This window comes from Ambystoma mexicanum, chromosome 5p, assembly GCF_040938575.1.
Source record: "Ambystoma mexicanum isolate Mex_15411 chromosome 5p, UKY_AmexF1_1, whole genome shotgun sequence".
NCBI classification, from domain to species: Eukaryota; Metazoa; Chordata; class Amphibia; order Caudata; family Ambystomatidae; genus Ambystoma; species Ambystoma mexicanum.
The window spans coordinates 1,154,211,950-1,154,232,657 of record NC_090930.1 but is presented as its reverse complement, the minus strand read 5'-3'; the positions used below and the strand labels follow the sequence as shown (position 1 = coordinate 1,154,232,657).

The 20,708-nt window shown below is 42.9% G+C and overlaps 1 protein-coding gene across 8 annotated transcripts in view; it reads left to right on the top strand.

Annotated features, from left to right (window-relative positions):
* The window catches only part of RIPOR2 (RHO family interacting cell polarization regulator 2), a 1,323,029-nt gene that overhangs the window by 1,057,924 nt on the left and 244,397 nt on the right, over positions 1-20,708 (top strand). For all 8 annotated transcript variants that reach the window (XM_069613633.1, XM_069613632.1, XM_069613630.1 and 5 more), the window contains one exon: positions 3,859-4,557. In XM_069613633.1, the coding sequence (XP_069469734.1) occupies positions 3,859-4,557 (699 nt within the window). The remainder of the gene's footprint in view (positions 1-3,858; positions 4,558-20,708) is intronic.

Genomic DNA, 20,708 nt, shown 5'->3' with positions numbered 1-20,708 from the left:
GTCATAAGCATCGACAATAAAAGCGAGCAACATTTCAGGAAAATGTGTCTTTAGATGTTATTATATTTTTATTTTATTTGAGGTATTTGTAGAGTTTAAACTAAGATTCTAGGAGAAGCAGAGCGCAGTACATCTGTTACCGGCATACATTCATTCTCTATTAAAAGTTTTTTTCAGAAATGTGCTGTCAGCCAATGCTTTGCAAGTCAATGTTTTAGTATACAAATCTATGATGCTGGCTTGACCCCTTTATGTTCTGCTCCACGCATGCATTTGTAATTGTTTGGAGGAGTCTGCTGATGTGTGTCAAGGAGAGGCCCATCACACGGCAGCAGTTGCTTTATAGAAACGTATCTGTAAACTTTTTCCGATCAGAATGTGCGTCTGAGTTCAGACCGGGACTGGAAAAAACCAGTATTGAACTGCTGAACAGATGAGATAATACCCCCAGGTTTCCGACTGCGTGTCCATAACAGGCATGGCGCTGGAATTGGAATCACTTTCTGTCATTGGTTAGTTTCTGATATAGTGCTCCGTATCCCACTTGAGCAGTGTCCCTCTGCTTTAAATTTCCGAACAGAATATGAGGTGGCTTGAGGGTACAAGTAGGATCCAATGCATGTACAGTCAAGAGGAGGCATCTTTGGGCTGCATAGTTGCCAACGTGCTCCCTATTGCGTCCTGCTAATCAAGCCAACAGTATGTGCAAAATAAGTGAACCTTCATTTGTGAAGTATTGATAGTTTCTGGTAGGCCAAGGCAGTGTTGAAGAGTGGTGTTACTGCATGGGAAGCCTCTGTTGGAAGCATGCTCTATCAATTAATGTCGAGAAGTGAGTTAAGTAGATGCTGATAACTGTTTATGCAGGTGTCTTCATAGGGGATCACTTCGGGGTGCTTTGGGTGGTTTTGCATGCTCTTTTTTCTGGGAGTGCATCTGAATGAGAGGTTTCCCATGGAACTTTTTAGGGTTCAGCACTGGTTAAAGCTTGTGAGCATATCTTGCTCCTCAGTCAGCTTTGCTAATTTGGCCTCCAGAATGTGCATCCTCCAGAATGTGCATGAATTAAACGTTTTATAGATTGGAGAATCGACTGCTAAATATTTTGAACAGCTGCATGAGCTTTTGGATATTAAAGAGTGCAGTGTTGGTGAATCTGGTGTTTTCGTTCCTGGATGAGAAACGGTTTTTGAAAGTAACACTGGTTACCTTGTGTATAGTGCGTAAGTATTTGATATGAGTATTGTAATTGATAAGGAACTGGTGTGTTCAACTAATCAGACGGGTGCATTTTAGTGACTTGTAGTTAGGGTTATGTGCTTGCTGAGGCCAATGCATGGGTATGCAATGGCCAATTTGTATATCTTTAAGGTTTGGGAGGTGGTTCAAATGCTGCTTGCTGGGTAAGTATATCAGTGAAGGTATTTCTTTGAAGTAGGCCAATGGCTGTCCTCTCTTGTTTCAAATTTGAGCAATTCTAGGCTTGTTTCCAGTTTATCGACAGCTGAGCTTGAAGGCTTGTAATTCCTGGAAATTCTAAGTGAACCAAATTTTAGACCTTAGTTTGGTTTCTTACAGGGTTATCATTTGCACATCTGACCTAGACTTTGACTTGGCCTTCTTTCCTGATTCTCTGAAAGCACAGGGGTGGTTTGTAAGGCCACAGCTCAGAGAAAAGAGATGAGGCTTTTGGTGTTGTGGGCCAGTTTCATCTAATCTGGTGTGGTTGTGGTAATCAATTATGATATTGGGCATGGGGAAGGCTATAGAAAATGTTGGTTCATTTTAGTGTTTTGCTTAAAGTAGATTGAATTGGGGCATTGTGATGGAATATTTGATGAAGGATGTGGCCAGCCTCCTGAGTAAGAATGGGGATGATTCTGCAAAGGCAATTATGTGCAGGGTTCAAGTATGTGAGAGAACGGAGGGTTCGGAGATGCAGGTAGTTGGCACTTAACATTATGAGGCAAGATAAGATGAGAATTAGCAGCAGTCAAAAGTAAAGATTAATCAAAAGAGGCATTTTCGCTGCGTGGTAGACCATGGTGATTGTACAATTAATTGGGAGGAAGATAGAGACGATGGCCAGCCAGTGTTTGAAAGATGTGAGTTGTATATTTGTGGAACGAGTGATGATGACGTTTCCTCGCCCTCCTCTGGAGCTGTCATTTGACTTGGTTGATTTGGTAGCCTGGGGCTAAGATGATGCCATTTTGACGTCATAGATGTTGCTGGAACATGTGAAGCAGAGGATTGTGCGTATTGATTGGGTCTTCAATTTCATCACAACCACCTCCAGCAGAGCAGCAGCTAAATGTGGCTGCATTTGTATTTCTTTTGCTAGTTTAGTGATTAAACAATCTAGGAGATTAAGCAATTTGAGTTTGTCTACATTTGTCATTCATTCTTAGTGCTGTGATAGTGTTGTATTGGGGAGCCGTTTCGTTTTGGGCTGTGTTGTAATCAGTTTGAAATGGGGCTTAGTCATTTAGATAGCATAATGGTGATGTTCTCTGGTTGACAGTGAAAATATCAGCTTTTTGGATAGAATTCTTACTTCGGTTTAGATGGCCTGCCACTGGGAATTGTAGCAATCCCCCAAAAATGCCATATCAAAATTCATTTTCAGAAAATAACTATTTGTTTTATATATTTTGGGATACATAAATCATTAAAATGTATTGTAAAATAATTTTTGGACGTCAAGCTAGTTGACTGGTTTTGTATTGGTGGATTTGCTTTGTGTGTGTGAGTGTGTAATGTGATGTGAATATAAAGTGCCTTTGATGTCTCCTATGCCCTTCATTGAAACTATTTTGGTATTGCCCATTTAGGGTGGATTTGCACAACAGATAAAATCAAACTGATAATAAATCATGTCCTTGTTTCAAATGTTAAACCCCATATACAATGTTATGTTCATGTAATGAAGAATTTGTTGACAAAATGGCTGGTGTGACAGCTAACGTAGAGTGACTAAAAATACCATTGTCATCGAGATAATTAACAATTACAGCTAATTACAAGGAACATGGGAAACATGGTCAAATGTTTGTCCCTAATTGTACATTTAATTTCTGTTGACATGTGACAACCTAAAAGGGGCTTGTATTGTCCCTTGTTGATCATTTAAATATTTGGGGCCCCATTACGATCTTGGTGGTATCGGCAGTGCTAATACCACCAAACAGAATTACTGCTACTGACAGGGCAAATTGTAATTCACTGCCTGATTATGGGGTATTTAGTCACTCCCCATTGTAATGTCCCATATGACTCCTTTTGGGAGAGACAGTAATACCACCTGCATCATTAATGACACTATGAATGGAGGTAGTACCTTGACTTGCAAGCAGGTGGTGTTCGTGCCCTCTGGGTTTCCACACCCATAATCGGGTGGAATGGTAAAATAGGTGTTATTTGCATAACAGACTCTTTCACCATTACAGCCATACTCATAATGAGGGCCCTGGTGAAAAAAATATAAGTAATACAAATTGGTCCAGTAGTTGGGATGGACTTACTTTTATTATCACAAAGATGACCAGATCTGCAGATATTATGTACACAAACTCATGTAACTAGTAGAGACAAGTATATTGCAGCAGACCTGGGGCACAAATCATCAATACAAGCAAAGGACACATCAAAATGCATGAACTAATATATTGTAGCATTTATTAACACTGTGTTTTAGGCAACTTTTTGTCTGCAGTAGGTACTTCTGGGGAGAGTCTCGTCCAGGTTTACTGCATTAATCGTCACTAAGCCTCTACTATTACTAATGAGATAGGCCCCCATTGCAAGAACAAACAAATGATTGATTTAATTGTGTTTCTTCTCTGATTATCTCTGCAGTCTCATCTGCCGGATGACGTGTTTGAAAATGGAATGGCGTCCAGTGAGAAAAGGCCTTTGTCTTTCAGTTTCGGGGATCTGCCCAATGTTGACTGCACACCACCCTCCAGATCAGCTGCATCTTCCCTAGGCTACTCGAATCCCGAAATTACCATCAGCCCTCCGGAGCACGACCTTGGTGACACGCCAATCAGGGGCTCATCAATGAACAGCACAAGTGCCAGCTCGTCGACGGAATCAATGCACCTGTCAAAAGACTTGCCGCTGCAATTAGAGAATGTTGATCAGGCGAATGAATCGTCAACGGCAACAGAAGTAGCCGATTCTTCCAGGGTTTGCCAAAAGCCTCTCCGCCCGGAGGATGAAAGCCTATATTTGAATTCCAGTGTAGCAGCCTCACTTCTGCAAGACTCTGATGATTCCTCTGAACTTAAACCCGTTGAGCTGGACAACTTTGAAGGGAACATAACCAAACAGCTTGTAAGACGGCTTACCTCTACGGAGGTGCCAGTGACAACAGAGAGGCATCAACTTCAGGGCTCCGTAGGTCAGGAATCGGAGGGCTACCGGTCTTACTTGGATGGTAGTCTGGAAGAGGCGCTGCAGGGGCTTCTCCTGGTTCTTGAGCCTCATAAAGAAAAATATGAAGTATTCCAGTCACTAGACCGGGAGTTAATCCATCTAGAAGACATCCTGAAAGTAAGTATATTTCTACAATAAGTACAACTAAGCAAGAGAAAACAGGGAGCAGATGTGCACTGTCCCTCTGTACAGAGCGATAGGGGGATTTTGCTTCAACAATTGGTGCTGCAGAGCAAACAGAGCTATGAAGAGGGCCCTCTGCTTGCACGTCCTACTTAGTGATAAACCCAAACAAAAAGAATTCTAGCTGGCTCTCTGACTGCACTCCACATCAATTATTGTGCTTTGTTCTTTTGCTGAAGTTCTTTTTCTACCAATTACTCAAAAAAGGATTTAAAAAGGTTAATGTATGCAGAAGTGTTGTTTTATTTGTACCAAAATCAGATGACACAGGTTTGGCACCACAAGTTGCTTTCTCAAGGCTTTTATTCAGGTTGCCCATTCATCTTACTTAAAGCTGGCAATGCATGAGCTGGCGGGTAGTATTGGGTGTTCCTTTGGGTACCAGTGCACGGTTCCAGAAGCTATTTTAGTATATCTAATGGCCATGCTTTTTTTATCCAAATGCTTGTCGTGTGGTCATGCATCTTGTCCTGGCTGCAGTTCACAACTATAAAATGTCTGCAATGAGTATATCCAGACCATTAATATCAAACACAGAACATAGTAATAGAAAATACTTTAATTTCCATCCCTCTATTTTGTAATACTATGATTAATGTATTATGTATCTAATGTTGAGTATATGGTCTTCAGTTAATTGGCTAGCTGTATGTTTAACCATTGACTATAATTAACAGCAGTTGCCCTATAAATATGTGTCAGGCAAGGGTTTACACAGTAACTGATAGGCATATGAAATAGAGTCCAAGGAGAACATGGACTGCATCAGGAGGCAGTGAAAAACACGAGTTGCCATTGGCACCTCCTCATTTTAGCATATTTGAAAACTGCAAGGCAGCTCATTTACAGTGACTCCACGAAATCCTGGGAATGGCCACCTGATTGCGCAACCACACGGTTGGTCTCTTTCCCTCTCTCCTATGTTGCTCGCATACGGCAGACAGAAGTTAATTTATGTTACTATGCATGTGTGCTGTGCCACATCATTGAACCATTGCACGCATGCAATGAAGGGAGCAGAATCCTGGGTCTTCAAGCCCTTTTTTGCACACATGTAGTCACAGTGCATAATTTGGGGGGGTGGGAGGTGGCTTCCCAGCGCTCAGCCCTGGCACCTATTTCTGGAGCCCCTGCATTTACTGCTGATTCCAGCTTGATTATGTTGTGATGTTTTGGCGACTTCATTATTTTAACTTGCAGACAGTCATAGTAATATAACAACAACAGTGCAAGGTTTGAAACTGCTGGAAGTTATTCAACTCCTACTTCTACTGTAGAAGAGCCTGATTACCTTGAAACCAACAGCTACCAGGATCAACCGTTGACTCCCCATTCCAAGTGTTGCCTTACAAACATGATTATGTGACATTATCTTAAAGTGTTGGATAATGTTAGTAAAGAAGAACCAGGACATACCTAGGACACATCTAAACATAATGGATCATACATAATAGCCAAAAAGTTGAACTGTGCATATCATTTGGAAGTTAGATTTGTGCTGCACTCCTGGTTACCTAACTGTAGCTCCTGCTTACTGGGGGATGCCTGACACACAGGAGCTGGTTTTAGTTCCTGCTTTTTGAGCCTTCATTATGAGCCATGAAGTACGGACTTGCCAGGAATCTGCATTGGCTGGCTCAATGTTATTTATGAACCTGATTACCCAAGTTGGCAGGTCTATTTATCAATGTTCATGAATAACAATGAGTTGGATGGGGACAATGCTGGGCACTGATTCTGGCCATATCCGCACACTGCTCCACTCAGCCCATATGACAATGCTGCAATAATCATCATGGTGAGTTGACAACAACAGGACAGTCACCAGCCAGCAGCCTCAACACAGGGGCAAGGTCATTGAAAAGGCCAATATATAAGAGGAGTCATGAGAGACAACCTATATAAATTAATCTTGCTGCAGTGTTTGATAGCCAAGTTCATCAGTTAAGTAAAGATTTTGCCTGCATTTCTCCATCAATTTACCGTAGCATGAAAGCATGCTTGCTCTTTTTTTCTGTGGACAGGTGGTTAATCAGTAAATCGCAGATTGGACCCATCACCCTCAGTGAGCCAGTGGGAATTGCAGCTTTAACCACAAGTATGTTGACACAGTATGGAGCAGCCGTGGGTAGTGTCAACAGTGGGCGGGGAGTTGCCCAAGCCAATGTGTAATGGACGTGCTAGAAAATATTTGGGCCTTGGCACTTATTATCTTACAAATTAAGCACTAGTGGTCACTCCAGTGTAATCGCTGCTTAATGCACATTGCGGATATGCCCCATATAACTGAATAGATTGACCCAATTTTTTGTAGGTGCAGGAGAATCAGGAACAATCCATGCAAATCACCCAAAACGTGTGCGATCGGAATATGCGATGGGAATATGGCTGCCCCTCATTAAGGTGCCTGGTGTCTGCACTGGCTGGAACTATCCCCATGCAAAAACTAGAATGACAAGCCCAAAGTGGGTCTGAAATAGGATGAGACTAGGCGGCGTATGTTCAGTCTGAACACACATGTATTGGCATGGGCAATCACTTCGTTTTTTGCAGCTGAATACGGCCTACAAAGTCCTTTTTCTAGTCCTTTTTTTCTTATTTCTTTTCCCTTTCTACCTTTTCTTCTCATTCTAGCTTTGTTATACATTATAAGTTCTATTTTAAGATTCAATTTTATGACCTCATTTGTATCTTTATGATGATTATTTGTCACTGATTGTATTGTAAACTTTGTGTGAAAATAAAAAATATTTGATCCATAAAGCTGATGGAACACAGCCAGCTTTCAGCAAAGCAATGAGTATATAACAGCATGGGTTCAAACACTGCGGCAATATTTGCTCTCTTTTTCATCTGCGTGGCCTTTGATGAATAAGAAGGATAAAGCTGGAGGACGTGGGAATTTAATTGGCCTGTGGGGATATTGACAGCATGATATGCAAACACTTGGCCACGAGTGCTTACAGTTCAGCGACGAGAAGGTATGGAAGGGATTTTCACAAGACCAAGGCCGCTCGCCAGCCATGGCTCACTTTCATCTTTCACCCACAGAAGTACTGTGGATTGCCAAGACGGGCACTTAGCGCATACCTGCCTACCGTTTCACGAGCGTGTCGTCACTCGTGCATGGCATTCCCAGTCTGGCGCAGTTCAAAGGAAAACGATAAAAGGGAAAGGCTGACTTTTGGCAACACCGATTATCTGGAAATGTAGAGGGCCTTTCTCTGAACGCACGGCACCTCCCACACAAAATATAGAATCCATGTCTTATCATTGACTATTTATCTTGGGACTAGCCAACCTTAGCATGACGCATTCGTGATGAAGTGCTCACACGCTGAAGTGCGGCACCTGGTGGAACTCTCATCGCATGGATGTTTTGAAAGGCAGAGGCTCTTTCTGAGAGGGCAAAAGGGTCACTTACACCAGGCTCACACCCTGGAGGGGGGCCCCACACGTCTGCCTGATCTAAAGAAATCAGTTACCATTGTTTGTCAAAATTACATAGCATGTCAATATTTTATGACATGCTACTGACGCTGTAAACCTATTGCCCAAGTACATTCTACTCTGACCAATTCATTCTGTAATGCTTTCTTTGTTTACTGTGGTATACACAGTTTGAGCGGTCACAGTGACAAACGGCTCCAGTAGTATGCTCACCTTTCTGTGGGAATTATATTGATCATGCGCAATAGCCAAAGGTGAAATGCATCTTGATAAATGTGAGTGCACAATGATTCAGAAGATAGCTCAGTGTGTAAAGCGGTCATTGCAGAGATCTGTGTTCATATGCAAGATTACAATACCAAATTCCAGCAAGGTCGACCCAGCCTTTCCTATGTCTGAAGTTGATAAACCTGCATGTACTTTGTTTTGTAGCACAACAGGCGCTATTATCAGCAATGTACCTGCACCATATAGCGGCTCCTATGAAAAGCTAAAATAGCATCAGTATGGGGAAGGTCGAGACATTGCTATGTTCATATGAGGAGTAGTAAAACCTGGACAGCCACCTCATATGAGCATAAAGGAGGTCATTATAAGTTTGCAGCTGTGGGAAAATTGCTGGTAATTCCATGACTGGCAATTTTCGCGGACTAGCAAGCTACAGCCAAGAGCTGGAGGTAAATCGGGCCCCCACTGGCAAAAAACAGTAGTTACCACTGGTGCCATTAAAACCATCATACCAGTCCATGGATGGAATGGGGATTTTCCGCCCTTTCCGCCACCTGTAATATTCCGGAAATTACATGATATCAGGTAAACAGTAGGTCAGTTTACCAGTATACCACCGGAATTACCAGCGGGATACCGGCGAACTTGTAATGAGGGCAGTGTTCGTCCGATGGGTGATTAGGTATCCAAATCCAAGACTGTGGAACCAAAGTGTGCATGTTTGTATCCTGACTTTCCCAGCAGACAATACGCAGATCCTGGACAAATTATCTTATATCACTGACATTATTGTGCTGAGTTCTGTGAAAAGATGTGCTTCTCACCTGCTGGTGGCATTGTTTAGCACATTAACTGATTGTTCTTTTTATGTCGGCAATTTGAGTGTAAGGCATTCCACACAGAAGAGAAGACCAGATATTGCAGACCTCTGCCAAGCATATTTAAGGTCTGCTCATTTGACACAAAAAGGTTTTTTCTTTTTTATACAATTCAAAGATTTTTCTGTATGTTTATAGATATCAATTTCACAAGCCTTTTGTTTAAAATACAAAAGCGAAACCCAGATGAAATCTTGTAAGATCACATCAGTTAGTATGCTGGTACTTATATACTCCTCTGGACGATGGAGACAATGAAGCTAGACTCATTCCCATTTTGCATAATACGCTTCTATAACCTTTTATTTTGAAATGTATGTCTGAAAAATGTTAGCTTATGTGATTTGTGTGTAATTTCCAAGTCAGTTCTATAAAATGGGATTCATTTAAGTCCATCATAAGAACAGGAAAAGAAAGTGGAAAAGTGTATAAATTGCACAGTCAGCACAAATCCCAGCTTCACTACTTAACCAATGTGTGATCCTGGGCATCTTATTTAAGGTTGTATTGTCTAACCTGTCAACATTGCCATTCCCTAAACCTTTCAAAATTGATTGTCACCCTTTAGAGTAGTTTCGTTCTCATGTTATAATCTTCAAAAAAGCCTCACTTGTGGTTTCAGTGGCTATAGTATTTTGCTTCCTTGATAATAATAGTGAGTATTGATATAGCACACCCCACAGCCACTTGTTTTTTGCTCACCAATGGCAAAGCTACTTCAAAAACATGCATCTCTTCTAATCTATCTGTCTGGATAAGGACACCTTCCTCATAGTTTCTAATCTTCATCCACTATCTATGCTATGCTATGTGCAATTTTCTCCTTGCTTCCATTTAGTCACTGCTATCCATACTTGACCACTTTTGCATTCTGTAAAGCAGATCATCTGAAGAATCTGTGTATTCTGGATTATTTGCACCATTTTCATATGTCCTGCATTCATAATATGGCTGGTATACCTTCCACTTGGCTGCTACTGATGAAATGTGTTCTGTACCTATGCTAGAACCCAAATATTCTTTTCATGTACTTATAATCTTGGCTTTGAAATGTTACTTGTTTATCATTATGATTACAGCAAGAATGAAGAGTTTAAGGAGACTGAAAGGGAATAGCCATGCTTATGTTAATCACTGCAAAGTAGCATATCACGCTATGTTTTGTGATTGTGATAAGGGGGTGTAACTAGATATTCTAGACCCCTTAATTCCTTTGGTTTGTTAGAAGGGGGGCCCCAAAGGATTCTGTGCTCCGGGACCCAAAAGTGCTTGAGATGGCCCGAAGGCACTAACTGAACAAAGTGCCTTGCAGCGCACCCAAAGCAAGGGGAAAGGGTACAGGAGAACAGCTGATCTTTAGAAGGTGGTGTTCTGATCAGGCAAGTGCAATACGATGATACACAAAGGGTGTCAAACAGGCTATGGCCTGGAGACTGATAGTGTGATGGGAACATTAAGGGCAGAGGTTCTGATCAAAGTGGAGAGCTTGGTGGGATAGGTAGAGGGGTAGCCTAATCAGCGCAGGTACGGGCAACAACCAGGTGTAAGTGTTTTCAATTTGGCACTTCACCTAAGTCAATGCCTAGCGTGTAATGCACAACTTAAATCCTTATTAATTTGTGTCTAAAAGTTCTTTTATTCTGAACGATGTACCACTCATATCACGCCCCCCTCTTGGAACCACTCCCGGTCACCTTGAACCAGGAATCAGGCTGGTTTGCAAAGTTAAAATATTTATTTATGTATTCACAATATAATCACACTTTGTTTAATGGGTATACAATAATCACCAATGGGGTGATGTAACACTAAGCAATCTCTTTAATCACAAGGAGTAATAGTGAGCAAAACAATTCAGCACAGAAATAATACTTTTGTGTGTGTTCAAATCAAATAGCAATGTGGTTACTATTTCCCCCTGCACATCCCTCAGCCCCCCAACACGCAATGTAAAGAGATAGGAGGAGAGAGAGCAGGTATTCAGGAATGCAGAATTCAAACCAAATGTCAATCCCAATTTTCCCCAGCAAACACAAGAGAGAAACAGAATTGATTGGCAAACTGTCAAAATGGTTTTAAAGTTATCTGGAAAATGGAATGGGTAAAACACTAAATATGGTTTAAATTGCTGAAATTGTTTAAATTCTTATGGGGGCCGCTTTAGATAGTTGCAGACAAACACTAGCAATGATTTAATACTAAGAAGCAATGTGAAGTCTTAAAATTGAGGTCGGGTGCAATCTAAAGCTATTTCACACGTTTAATATTTTGCCAAAAAACGAAAATTTGCAGCAAACTTTTCCGTGCGCGGTAATCGCGATCGCGGGAGAACTATATGGATTTGGAATGCGGTTTTTGGTTCTATGGAAAGCTGTGGAAGTTGAAATTTTGTTTCTAGCATAAAAATGGAGGAAGTTATGAACGTTTTAGTGGAGGTAGTTTTTCTGAGATAGGCGCAAGAATGGGAAAACAGGGATGTGCTTTTAAAAGACAAATGGGATTTCTTATACTAGATTATGACTATAAAAAAAGAGAATGCCACACATGAATCTCCACAGTTCTGGCCACAGACCCTTCACGTGGTGGATACTCACTTTCTTTCTGGGATTCGATTTATATATTCACAATACTAATGATTTATGATTTTAGAAAACAAATGAGAGAACTTAGCTCAAGAAAAGCTCTGACAATTCAAAAATACTCCTAACACTACCGGTTCTGAATACAAGAGAGGATGGGTTTTTACAATTTTACATAGCAATTTATCAGTCTTTTTAAAAATGTGCCTTTGGCCTTTGTTAAGCAGCAAAGGGTGGTTTGTCTCCGCCTCCTTCTTTTCCTGGCAGCTCAGAAGCAATCTCCTCCCAGTTCCTTCAGGGAGAGGCCATTTATGACCCTTCATAATTAGCATCTCCTCAGAGCTGGAGGAAGTCCACTGTCCCCTTGCCCAGCAGCCCCAAATTCTCCTCCCCTAATCTAATCATCATAGAGGTGTGATTTCCTGGTGGAGTGAAGCAGAAGGGAGATGCCTGGCCTCTTTGGGGGAAGCTGTTGGACTGATTTGATTGCTTTTAGGCAGTCTTAAATTCAATGTCATTCTGGTACATTTTTACATTTTTTCTTCGTTTAAAACAAACTTGTAATTTCAAAACAAGCAGCTAGAACACTTATTCCAGCTTCTAACCCATGGGATTTAACAGTTACAACCTAGGTTACTCTCAATAACAGGTCACTTAGTTTTCAGACATTAGATTTCAGTTGTACAAGTTTAAATTCTATCATACAATCTACTGACAGCTGTCATACAGGTGGCCATGGGTACTGCACCCAGATTTTGACAGATTTCACAGGCAGGCACATTTTTGCTGTGAATGTTTTTGATGACAAATTCAGCTTTTCAGGACATTGGCCCTCATTACAAGTCAGGCGTTAAGGGTTTAACGGCGCCGTCAACCCTTAACGCCTGATTCTCACTTTAACGCCTGCTTTTTGCAGGCGTTAAAGTCCAAGGCGCTAAGCGACCTTGGTGCTAATTACGGCACCGTAATTTACGGTGCCGTAATTAGCGCCTTCCCCATTCCCATTATGCCCTATGGGCCAAAAATGGGAATGGGGAAGGGGCCATTGGTGAATGGGGAATTACCGCCCCACTCACCTTGTAATGGGGCGGTAATTCTGCCATCCACCATGGCGGAATCGTAACCTTAGCGGCATGGACCATGGTGCTAATAGCACCATGGTCACATGGACCATGGTGCTAATTGCACCATGGTCCTTCGCCAAGGTTGTAATGAGGGCCATTGTCTGTTCATAATGATTTCTTGAACTACGTGAATTGTAGCACCCAGCAAGAATATTGTATGTTTGATGGTGTTTTGTTCCGGCATTCTGCAGTTTCAGCAACCAAGAAAAAGATTTAAAAACAAGATTCTGAATTTCTTTCAGCAAAGCACTGCTTTTCATGCAGGCTCCATTTTTACTTGTTGGGCAACCCAGTGACATGTTTCAGGAGTGAGATCTCCATTCCACCACTGACAACATGCATGGTAGATTTGGCAGCCATCTTTTCATGTTACAAAGCGCGATTTCCATAGGTTTTGACGCGCACAAGGGTTTTGTGGCCATTTTGATAATTCTGGCACCATCAGCACCCAGGGATGCCGCAGGGCAGAGCATAAGTGGGTTAATACATCCCACACGGGGAGTGCTGGAAATAAGAAAAATGCACTCTGGGAACCCCTTATGGGGGAGCAGGTGAGAGGGGTGGGGCAGAGGGCGTGGCTCCGGCCAGGTCAGCAATACAGAATAGTATCTCTTCATGGAACACAAGCATGGCAATATGCATAAAAGCAAAGAGTATTTTGGTAACAGAATGTCCACAATTTTAAATTACAAACATGTTTTGGTAGTGACTGAGCAAGAAATCCTTCTGAGCGAGTGATGGAAGTAGGACTCTGCTCTTTTCTTTGGTCACACACAATAATCACCCTAAAAAAAAAAAGTCTGTATATAGCAAGACAGACTTGTAAAAACCTGGCTTTTTGACAAACATGACTTCATATTGTAAACTGATGTTGCTATTTGACCTCTTTACTGTACAAACGCTGTGATACCCCTGGGGTCTGGGCGTTACATAAATGTTATATTGCTTGTGCAGGAGAACTCTTCCCTGGTCATCAGTGTACCATATCTGCTTTTCTTTTTATCTGCTTCTGGGAAATCTCTAGAGACAAATATAGGTATATTCGAAGCTGGAGCAGTCATCACCTGCTTCGTATGCACCAGTGGGAGGGCTAGGAGAGATACTGAGAGCATTTACTGACCTTTGATTTATACAGTACATTCAGCCACTTCCGCCTACCACTGTGTTGTTGAAATTATCTCTGCTTCTAGACAGTATGGAGTTCTTGATTTATAAACTGCTCCTACCCCAATGGCACCTGCAGAGTGGCTGGCACCAACAATAAAAGAATCCAACCTGCATATGATTTCACAAAGTTTTGGTTCAAGCGTCCTACACTTATTCTTCCTGTTCCTTAGGCTCTGTAGACACTGTGACCTCATAGACAGGTATTGTTTACCATGAAGATGGTAGTGTTGTGGTTTAGGGTCCCCAGTAAAGTGACTCGATGCAGTCCACGCACAGAGTCTTAGGTATTCCAGGGAACGCTTTATTGTACACTATTTACAGTAGATTACAGTTACTCCAGTTACTCTAATTATAAGTCAATAGGAGACAGGACTGGGGCTGTGGAGGGGACACAGCTGTAGCCACTCAAGGCCAACCTCACACTCAGGCTCACTATCATCTAACACCCTGGAACGTTACACAACCAAAGGCATTCCAACATTTCATCAGAGATGACATCATACCAGAGATAGGAAACATACACCATAACATCTCCCCCATACACTTTTCACAACACACAACAATCACACGTGAACCAAGACTACATCACTCCACAGACACTCTGGCAGTACATGCAATTTGTATACACACACCATCCATTCCGCTCTAACTCGCAGTAGGCAGACACTTTTCACATTGGGTGGTGGTGTATCATGACAGACACACCACACGGACAGGAACATGACCACACTTCCTCCACCCATCTCTCAGCCTGCCCACACAGTCATCTGATAAGCACTCTACAAACACATCTATTCAACTATAACTAACTGTGGGCAGGGTGGTAGTGTATCATGAAAGACACACCTCGCAGACAGGCACGTGACCAGACTTCATCCACCACTCACTCTGCACACCCACACACATCTGATGAGGACTCCCTACCACTCATCGACGGAAAAAAGGACATATATAGAAACATAAGGGAAAATGCTACTGGCAGCACTAAGGTGGAAACATGTTTAACTTAACCATCACAAGTCATGACATTACTTTTGAAACTATGAACATTCCGGAAGTACTACATCTAGGATGTACAAATTGGATCCATACATTTGATGCTTAAATTGACAGCGTTTTAAACACTTGGCTAGGCGCAGACATTCTAATAACCTTGTTGAATATAATGTGCATACTAACTGTTCAGTGAACGTAAAACACTGTGGTATTTGATACCCGACAACCACACAACCTGACACCTGGGGAGAAGGCATAACTGTTATTCGCACTCCTGTGAGAAAATACATCGCTAACAACTTAATGTGATAAATCCATGGAAGGTGGATGTTTGTTTGGCATCACCATTATACACATGAATAATGAACGGAAGTGCTTCGGACTTCTACACTGTGATTAACAGAAATGTAATGTTGCGCTCAATGTACCACTGAAAGATACAGTCTGAAAATAGACATTGCATGTAGATGCTACAGGTTACCCGAAAAAGAAAATCTTCATCAGTGGGAATGGTACATTGGAAACGACTACTGTTTTTAGCATACACATTGGCCACAACACAGAAGCTCGGCAGGGAGTAACACAAGACAACAGCCACATAACAACGTTGGACGGCAGTCTTGTGTGATAAAAGCTAGGACAGAATCTAGCAAACAACGAACGCCAAAAACACATTATTTTTATTTTTTGGGGGCGTTGTGACAACATTTGAATTACTGTATGTATATTTCCAGTTCAATAACTTGAAATTCGTGTGGGCTTCTTTACTCTTATTCCTTGCTTCACCTTGGAAACCTCTGCTAAAAGGAAGATTTACACTTTTGAAAACACAGTGCTTTGGGGAGGGAGATCTGATTTCCTCCATACTCTTTGAAAACGCAAACATAACCAAAACACAAACATAACCAAAACGCAAACATTATCAAAACGTGCGTTTAACGAATCATTTTTTTAAACACATATAGAACTTGCATTTCTTTTCCAAACATCCAGTGCTATGTAGGGATTTTTCCACAAACATAACGAAAACAGACACAGTACTTGCACTTCTTTGACATTGAAGGTCAACTTTTCCACCATTAGAACCAATGACACTCGATCACGTGGTAGCCATCACCTGGTAGCCTCTGCAACTGATGGCTGATGTTAGAAAGATATAATGTTAATGTTAATATTCAAGGATATTGGATATTTTTAGCGTGCACTATCACCACCGGAGTGGTCCCCTGGCGCTCTGTCGGCTCTGAAAAGGGAGGGATGGGTGGTGAGTTAGTGAGAATAAGCTGGAAAAGTGCAAGAGAGCAGTGATGTGCTGTTGGCGGCCTCAACCTGGAAGTCCTTTGGCTGGGCTTGGGGTATTTTATGGTCGGTAGCCATTGTGCGCTGTTGTGCGGGTCTATATGTGGTTTGTTTTGTTGTTGCAGTGTAGTGAAGTTTGTGCGGATTGTTGTGTTGTAGGATTGTGGTTGTGTTTGATTAGAGTTTGAGAGTTGTATGTAGACAGGTGAAATTGTTAGTGGGTTGGTTAATTGACATTACTGAATGGAAGTGAGGCGCTAAACTTCCGAATTCTATTGCCATTCATAAAAGTTGCCATATTTTGGAAGGATTATTTGTATCTATCTTATTATCAGACTATTTTAGATACTTATTTTCACAATTCCAAGAGGCATTCACATTGCAAAAATTCTGTATACTATTCAGGTGGGGTGTGTGAGCATCTCAGCGTCTGCGTCCAGATCTGGACTGTCCGACACTCACAGCCCCTTTCCCACATGGCATCCACTCACATTCATAACCTTGTCCAAGTTGGGCACAGGCCGCCTACGTGACACCTGTTTGTATGCAGGGCAGGCAGGCGTTTGTGCGTCCCTTCAAGTCTGGCCCAGAGAGCTTTCCAATCTGGTCGGTGCGCGGCAACGGTCACCCAGGGTTACTCCCTCCATATGTGGTGGCTGCTCAGCATTGATCATCTTATTCAGTTGCTCATTCATGCTACTGCTCCCAGCCCCTTTGGGGCATGGCAAATGCCAACGCATGCAGTTATGTCCTTGGGCGGCATCTGCCTTCATTCACAAATCCCTTCGGTCAATGCCCATGTCAATATCCACAGCTTAGTTCGAGTGTGGCCAGTGCTGACGTTCACACAACTCTATACAAGTATGATCTCTAGTAGCATTTATTGAGAGGGTGAAGTTGTTCACTGGGACTTGGCTGGGGATGCTGATTTCTGTCCTCATGGGTATCACTTGTGGCCTATTCGACTTAGTGTTGTCTCTCTTGTTGTAGTAAGAGTTTCTTTATTTGGTTCTAGATGTTGTCAGTGTCGTCCTAGATTTGTCATCTTTTTCTTTGTGTTCCCCGTTCGGTAGTTTAGGTTTTTCAGTTTGAATCTGTGATGTTGAAGAGCCAGGTTTTTAGTAATTTTCTGAATTGTAGGTGGTCTTTGGTGTTTCTTATTTCTTTTGGGATGTTGTTCCAGGTTTTTGCGACTAAGTGGGAGAAGGAGGAGCTCCCACGTTTTTTCTTAAGGTATGGTTTTTGTTCCAGACGGATTTCGTTGCTTGATCTGAGGGGTCCCGTTGGCTTGTAGATTGTTAATTTCTTTTGTAGGAATTCAGCTCCTTGTCCGCTGATCGCCCTGTGTGTGTTATGCACATAGTTTTGAAGGTGATGCGATGTTTGACTAGGATTGCAAGGGAACACCATCACCCACAAGTCCAAATTCCAAAGATGCAGTCCCACCTGCAAGAAATACTTTACAAGAAAATACAATGCAATAGTCACTCACACAATCTTGTACTTAGAACTCCGACCGAAATGCAACATCCAATACATTCAAACACAGCATTCAGCGCACACATCCACTCTCACTCACACGGGCCCATGTTACGCACACACAATACACCCAAAACACAGCCGGCAACCTAAACATATAATCTCACTAGTGAAGAATATTCTTCATGAACAGGAACGTCCTCCTCCTCGCAACGGACAGCAGTGATTCAGAACTCAACTACTTCCAGGCCCGCGCAGCACCAGGAATCCAGTCACAGGGCGCAGGCAACCACTCCATAGTACCTGGCCTGATGGACTTGCGGCACAACAAATCTGCATCGCCGCGTGTCTCTGACGCAAGATTAAAACACTTGCTGCACAACAAATCCTCATTGCCGCGTGTCTTTGACACAGAATTAAAACACCCAACGTTGCTTTCCTCATCCAAAAGACGAGAACTCCCGACAGCAACCGAGGGACAAACGTAAGTTCCTATTGAAACAGCGCGTCTCCAGCGCTCGCAACACTCCAAGAACTGGACCTCGCTCCTGCGTTCCAGCAAAGCATGCTGGAATGCACGTTGATGACTTCCCGACGTCATCATTCCACACACGGGAAGCAAAGAGTCAACATCGCTGCCTTGAATACAGGCACAAAACGCCAACAGTACATGGCACTGCACCATGCCGGGAAGGGCACGCTCAATGGTCCTAAGCCCCCCTACTCACCAGCACAACAGGACACCAGTGCACCGCACAGACCAGCCTGTCCAACGTTGCTCATAGACAGCTGCCTGGGGACCGGAGCCCCTGTCGCCAACACGCTGGACGCCCGCAAGGGAAAGCAGTCCCACTCCCCACACCTCCAATGATAGGGAGTCCGGGAACTGGAGCGGAGGAGACAACCAGCACCACCCGGCCTGCTGGCACACCTCCAACCCCCGGTTCTGCACTCGGCACAAGGATGAGTGCTACACCACTTCACGGCAGGGAGATATTGTGCGCTTTGGGAAAGCTGAACGCCGTCTCCTTCCTCACTCGGCGCCGCCTGATAAGACGCCTCTCTGCACTCATGGAAACCGGAATGTGCACCCTCCAGGGCACGGACAATCAGCCTGTTGGTCTGCTGAGAACCCCTCAGCCATAACTGCCTACCGGATGCCTTCCCAACGCTGCACACCGACTTGTGTGCCGACCAGGCTCCTCTATTCAGCACCACCCGGTCTACTGAAGAAGCCTGCGCAATCCAGATAAACAACTCTGGACTTCAACCTGCTGTAAGCATGGTACTGGGACATGAATCCACTGGAGGGCAATGTTTCCTGGTTCTAGACTGTCCCCTCCTCAACAGGATCCCATCCTCGTCGCCAGTGTAGTAACTAGGTACCTGAAGCAACACTCGGACCAGCAGGTAAGTTACAAGTAGGTTTATTGTAGTATAGTTGCCAGGAACAAAATTGGCATGTCCCCTCAAGCCAGCATATCTCTCAACTGTAAAACATAGAACCCCAGCTTCAGAGCAAAACATCCCAACACTCCACTCACTCTGACATCACCACATTCCATGTACAGTGATGTCATCACCTCACCCAAGATACACATTACAACACAATCCTGCTGCTGTATTTTGGATCTGTTGTAGTTTCTTCAGGAGGTATTCTGTTATCCCGAGATAGAGGCTGTTTGCATAGTCGATTCTTGACATGATGAGAGCGACGATTGTGAGTGTTTTGTGGGTGAAGGAGAGGAAAGGTAAGATTGTTCTTGCCGTGTGATGGAGGAAGAAGCATTTCTTAATTATTGCATTTATTTGTGGTTCTAAGATTAGGGTGTTGTCCATCAGGACTCCCCGATTTTTTACTAACTTAGATGGTGTTAGTGCGGTTCCCATTTACGTTCGCCATGGAATATAGGTGTTGTTCTCTTGGTTTTTGGATATAATCATGATTTCTGTCTTTCCTGGGTTGATTTTTAAGATGTTGGCGTTCATCCAGTTAAAGACTTATTTTGGACACTCGATTAGGACTGAGTGATCAGCTTAAGTGTCTTTGATTTTGTAGATGATTTGAGTGTCATCTGCGTAGTTGTAGCATGTAATTTTGTATTTTTTGAAGATTCTGATTACTGGAGTTTGGGAGAGGTTGAAGTACAGTGGTGATAGTGAGGACCCTTGTGGTACCCCACAGTCGTTAACTCATGGGGTGGATTTGAAGGGTTTTATCCATACGGTTTCTGTTCTGTCTGCTAGGAATGATTTAATCTAGAGTAGTGCCATGCCCATTATGCCTATGTCTTCTAGTCTTTTGGTTAGGGTGTCATGGCTAACTGTGTCGAATGCTGCGGAGAGGTCACGCAGAATCAGGGCTGAGGTTGTGTCGGAGTCCGCGTTTGCATTTAGGTCATCCCAGATGGATACTAGTGCTGTTTCTGTTCCTCTTGCGGGTCTGAAACCGGCTTGTGCTTGGTCTAACAGATGATGTTTTTCTACGTGTTCTTGGGTTAATTTGTATGCGTAGGTTTCCAGGAGTTTTGCTGGGGAGGGAATGTTTGAGATCGGCCTGTAGTTGGAGAGGTCTTCTATGTTGCCACTTGTTTTTTAAAAGTGGTTTGATATAGGCTAATTTGAAGGTTTTTGGTATGGTTCCTGTTGCTAGTGAGAGATTAAGGAGGTTTTTCTAATATTCTGATGCCGTTCCTTGTACGAGGATTGATTTGTAGATGTCTGGTAAGCAGGGATCCATGGGTGACCCTGCTTTCCTGCCGTGTTTCACCAGCAAGACGAAAGCCTCTTCTGATATTTTTAGGAAAGTTTTGGAGTTTGTTTTGTGGTTCTGTGTTAGGTCCGGTTGGTTGAATGTTATGGTTGGTTGGTGTGTTTTGTATGAT